General features: G+C 45.3%; 2 protein-coding genes across 2 annotated transcripts; both read left to right on the top strand.

Annotated features, from left to right (window-relative positions):
* Positions 1–1,210: 1,210 nt before the first annotated feature.
* LOC123086454 (methylesterase 17) lies at positions 1,211–2,833 on the top strand. The gene is made up of 4 exons (XM_044508217.1): positions 1,211–1,511; positions 1,951–2,091; positions 2,204–2,338; positions 2,427–2,833. The coding sequence occupies exons 1-4, from the start codon at positions 1,269–1,271 to the stop codon at positions 2,694–2,696; spliced, it is 789 nt and encodes a 262-aa protein (XP_044364152.1). The 5' UTR covers positions 1,211–1,268; the 3' UTR covers positions 2,697–2,833.
* Positions 2,834–3,151: 318 nt separating this feature from the next.
* Positions 3,152–4,755, top strand: LOC123086453 (methylesterase 17). The gene is made up of 4 exons (XM_044508216.1): positions 3,152–3,370; positions 3,551–3,691; positions 4,120–4,248; positions 4,492–4,755. The coding sequence occupies exons 1-4, from the start codon at positions 3,152–3,154 to the stop codon at positions 4,753–4,755; spliced, it is 753 nt and encodes a 250-aa protein (XP_044364151.1).
* The last annotated feature ends 758 nt before the right edge of the window (positions 4,756–5,513 follow it).

Here is a 5,513-nt window from a genome sequence, read left to right as displayed (position 1 = left end):
AGGGAGAAACTGTTGCTCAATGGATAGAATTGAAGGAAATGATTGATAATAGTATCTTTACTGATTACAAGGAGCCAAGGAGAGTGTGTGTGTGTGTTGGAAACTGGGTGCACAAACGGTCTTCTCTGTCAGGGAGCTATATTTGCAACTCAAAGCAACTGACCTAGTTGGATACAGAGGTACATGGAAGATCAAAATGCCCTTGAAAATCAAGATCTTTCTGTGCCTTTTCATTAGGAATAGTGTTTTGACAAATCTACTCAAAAGAGGGTGCACTGGCAACAATCAATGCTAATTCTGTGGTCATGCAAAGACAAAATCATTTGTCCCTTGACTGTAACCTTGCCAAGTTCACCTGGAGAGTGGTCTTTAGTGCTCTTAATTTGGTTGGACCTCCTGAAGATGTTCAGGGCTTAATTGGTGCTTCGTGGACCCTGTGTTTCTCCTGGCCAACGCAAACTAGCTCTAGTGGGGGCTGCTTTGTGTTGGACCATTTGGAGGACCAGAGAATCGACATATTTTGATAAAAAAATACCCGATGATCATGCACTAGTCATTTTCGGCCTGTGTCATTACCTCGCCAATTAGGCCATCTTGCAGACAAACCAAGCCTGAGGAAGCATTGAAGAGGCATTGAAGCCTGGACAAGCCTTTGATTCTTAGCCCGAGGTGTCCGATCGGCAGGAAAGAGTCAAACCACCTGATCATTCCAGGTTGGCATTCATGTGTTTTCTACGGTGAAGTCGGCATGCATGTACGTGGAACAAGATAAAAAAGGCACTAGAAATCCACCCAGGAAATAAAGGACAAAACACGTGTAGGACAACCCTGAGTGATGCAGGCTATGCAGAGACACCAATTCTAGTGCGTACAGTACATATACATACCGTACGTGACAAATGGCGTACATACGTAGCCTCTGTCCGTTGGACTTAGTCTGGCCTTGTCTCCATCGACCGGCTCACGCTGAGTCAATTTTCTCCTTAGGATAGTATATAGGACGTGATGTGCTGTGGACATCTATTTTCCTAAGATTTATGGGCAGGTGCACAAGGGAGGTAGCAGGTGATTTTCCTGCATTTGGATTCGCGACTACTGATGTAAGTGCACTATTGCAGTGGCGACTTAGCCAATGCTTCTGGAAATAAACGACAAGACAAATTGCTTGGCCTCGCCTATATAAATAGCTCGTCATTAAAGGGCATGCAACCGCGGATAGATAGACAGGCGCACAGACAATCGTAGTGGTACTACAAGTTATTGACGAGATGGACGCCGGCGGTGATGCTACCGAGAGCAAGGAGCATTTTGTCCTAGTGCACGGTGCCGGCCACGGCGCCTGGTGCTGGTTCAGGCTCCTGCCCCTGCTCCGGGGCTCCGGCCACCGCGTCTCCTGCGTCGACCTTGCCGGGGCAGCCGGCAGCCGCGTCGACCCCGGCTCTGTCCGGTCGTTCGACGAGTACACCGCGCCGCTCGTCGACCTCCTGTCCGCGCTGCCGGACGGCGAAAAGGTGACGACAGTAACCATGTACCCACATCCCACTGCATCACTCTTTCAGTCTCAGGGGACCAAAATATAGCTTTAAACTACATTCTTTTAAGAACTACTTTCAACACATATATGTTTTATGATCAGACTTATTTTGCGTTGCTCTTTATTAGGAAACCACTTTCTATGACTTCCAATAGACTGATGAGACGCGCAACGGCCTAGTGTAACTTCCCTGGAAAAAAAACCCTTTATAACAAGGCCGCTTGCCAAAACCATCGAAATAAGAAATTGTGTACCTTAGGGAAATTATGATAGATGAAAAAATGTGGCTTTGTGGGATAAAAGTGTATAGTATACCGAGAATCAAAGAAATTTACTCACAATAACAAGGAAATCTCGTGTTACTGATTGATACTGGCACAATAACAAAACTAATGGTAGCATATTGATTTCCTCAGGTGATTTTGGTTGGGCACAGCGCAGGAGGGCTAAGTGTGACCCATGCAATGCATTTATTCAGCGAAAGGATTAAGCAGGCAATCTTCATAGCAGCAACCATGCTCCCGTTTGGCTACCAAACGGAACAAGACATCAAAGATGTGACTGCCTGAACTCTCTTATCATAAGCTCATTTAAACTCTCATTATGTCCGGTTACAGTAGCAGCTACCATTAGTTCTTCCTTTCAAGAATTTCAGCTGATATTTAACAGGGCGTACCTGATTTATCCGAGCTCGGGGACGTGTATGACCTAGCATTTGGTCTTGGAATGGATCACCCGCCAACGAGTGCAGCACTGCGGCCAGAGTTCCAGCGCATGATCCTGTCCCAGCAAAGCCCCCAAGAGGTTGGTTAATGGAATTGCAACGCTGAATCATCTGCCGATGTGTTATATGCCATGGTCGTGGCACTGTAACTATAAGATGTTTGTTCAGGACTCTGCGCTTGCCTCCATCCTGCTCCGTCCATGGCCTGCCGCCTTGAGCGCAGCCAGGTTTGGGAGAGGCGGCGGGGACAGCAGCGCAATCGACCAGGTGCGGCGCGTGTACATAACAACGGCAAAGGATTGCATGGTGAAGCCGGAGCAGCAGGAGGCGATGATTCGCCGGTGGCCACCGGGCAAGGTTGTGGCCATGGACACCGACCACAGCCCCTTCTTCTCCGCACCGGAGCGTCTCTTTCAGCTCATCGTCAAGTTACTGTGACCACTTGTACACCATGCATGCACTGTCTGGGAGACGCCTAGCTGCTCCTGCTCTTGTATTCTCCACTTCTCCAGTCTTCACTGTGTGATGTTACTTGCATGCCAATTAAGTTATCAACAAGGCTGTAAAGTTCCAGATGTACCACGCGTGAATATATCATGGTCTAAAACCAGAAATTAACACCGCAAAACATCCTCCGATAAGTTAGCACGTCCGTCAGGGCCAAATGCCAAACACAATGCAGGGAGGAGAGAAACCAGCTGGTCCACACGCTATATCCTGCCATTTTACATGCAAGATATGCAGAGAGCACCTGGCATGGCATCCATTTATAGTAGACCTCAATGGACGACCTGCTTGGTTTTGACATTTGGAACTGGCCGCACAAATGCAGTTGTCCCGGTGATTGGTACAGAGAGGTAATGATGTACTCAATAGGCAGATACTGAACGGGCATGGCAGGGGAGCATTTTGTGCTTGTTCATGGGGAAGGTCATGGAGGGTGGTGCTGGTTCAAGCTCCGGTGGCTCCTTGAGGGCTCCGGCTACCAGGTGACCTGCATAGACCTTGCTGGAAGTGGCGTAGACCCCACCGACCCCAACACTGTCCGGTCATTCGACCAGTATGACAAGCCGCTCCTGCGCCTCATCTCCGCCTTGCCGGAGGGCGAGAAGGTAGGATCCTGCAGTATTGCTGCTAATTTATAAACTACTTATGGCCACAAAGTGCTGAAGGTAGTTTGTTGCTTTGTTGTGATTGTGAAGCTGCTTATAATTAGGGACATGTGTCCAAAATGGCGAAGAGTTATAGGCGATTTGGTTTACCTTTTTAAACTCATTTTGATCGAATTTCAGGTGATTCTCATTGGGCATGGCAGTGGAGGGCTGAGTGTGATTCACGCAATGCATGAATTCGTTGACAGAATTAAGCAAGCAATATTTGTGGCAGCTGCTATGCTGCCATTTGGACTTCAGACTGATGAAGATAAGAAAGATGTATGTTTTGTTCCTTAAAAAATGTTTTCAGGCTGCACTTTATTTGTCATGACGCATGGGCCACCTACCAAGTGCTGAGAATGTGGCATAACTAGCAAACATATACATACGACAAAACTGAAATCCTTAGTACATATATAACTCAAACAGACATGGTAAAAACCAGGATAAATACGATGGGCAATGCTAACCAGGCACTTGGAATATTTCCTGAGAATTTCAGCTTGTTCTCGTTGTCGTCATTTGCATGATAGAAATGAAATAACAGGTTCAACAATTCTTGGAAAAATTTATAGAACAAATTCCACGTGTTGAAATTATTGAATAAGCTCTGTTGCAAATTCATTGCATATCTGGAAGCTTCCTTTCATGGTTATATACTGACTATGTACGACTAATGACAGTTTCTGTATATTAATGTGTAACAGGGCTTACCAAGTTTGCCTGAGAATGAGACCGAGTTGACATTCGGTGCAGGAGCAGATGATCCTCCAACTACTGTCGCCTTGAGATTAGAATTCCAGCGTGATCGACTATCACAGCAAAGCCCTGAGGAGGTATAATATGCATGAGCCAATGTGCTCATGAAATCCACATCTTTATCAAATTGTACAGATTCTATAATCTGAGCCCAGTATTATGAAATTTATTGTAGCTATTTCCTGACAAAATATTGCTATCATTTCCCATGCATGTTTCTTGAACAACCTTCTCAAGAACTAAACATCTTACAACAATTATGAGGTAACCAATGGTCCGAATTTTACTTACACATGTTTTATGAAAAAAATCTTGTTCAGGAGTCAATACTGGCTTCAATGCTGATGCGCCCATGGCCTGCAAGTGCTATTGGTACTGCAAGCTTTGAAGGAGCTGATGAGAGATTGAATCGAATAAAGCGGGTTTTCATAAAGACACAGCGTGACCTCATGCTGGACCCTCAGCAGCAAGATTCCATGATCAAGAAGTGGCCACCCAGCGAGGTTTTGGTCATAGATACAGACCACAGCCCCTTCTTCTCTGCACCAGAACAGCTCTTTAACCTAATAGTCAAATCTCTATGATGGAAATATGCAGATTACTGAACTCTCTATAGTGGGTCTGTTCAAATTCTTGTAACATGACATATACTAAGTATCCGAGTTAGGATAACATCTTTGTGAAGCATGTTTCTCAGGGAATCTTCAAGACAAATGGATAAATGGTTTAAGGGTGTAAGTAAAGCTGGTTTAGGGTAAACATTACCATTCAATTTGTAAGCAAGTAACTCAAATCAGGCCTACGTAATTCCCATTTTAGATAAGCTTACGTGTTATTCCAAAAGAAAAAGGAAAAGAAAAGGACTGAGTCAAAGGTGCTGAAGTGTATATATGGATTGCCTAGCCCTTTTCATCATTTCGGACGTTCCACTGCCTAGACATGAAGCTTAACCTGGTATCAGAGCCTAAGGTCTTGAGTTCAAGTCCTGGCTTTCGCAGTTAATCCAAAAATTGCTACTGCCCCCCTCTATGTCCATGTATGACCTCTTGAGCCATACCTCTGAGTCTATTCACATATTGACTTCCCGCGTCACACGTAAGAGGAAGTGTTGAAGTGTATATGTGAATTGCCTAGCCCTTTCCATCAGTTCGGACTTTTGGTTGCATTTAGTCTTTATCTTTTCTCAGGAACCAGCATTAGCCGCTGATATACAAGCCAACCAAGCAGAATGTTTTACCTTAACTAAGCTTTGCAGTAACACTTTAATTGCTGGATCAGATAACTCATCAGAAGTTACTCTTCAATGGCCACTAGAGCACAGCCTCCTTGCCCCAGCTCACAT

This window comes from Triticum aestivum, chromosome 4A (assembly GCF_018294505.1).
Source record: "Triticum aestivum cultivar Chinese Spring chromosome 4A, IWGSC CS RefSeq v2.1, whole genome shotgun sequence".
NCBI lineage: Eukaryota > Viridiplantae > Streptophyta > Magnoliopsida > Poales > Poaceae > Triticum > Triticum aestivum.
The sequence above is the reverse complement of the archived record's forward strand: the minus strand, read 5'-3'. Positions and strand labels throughout refer to the sequence as shown.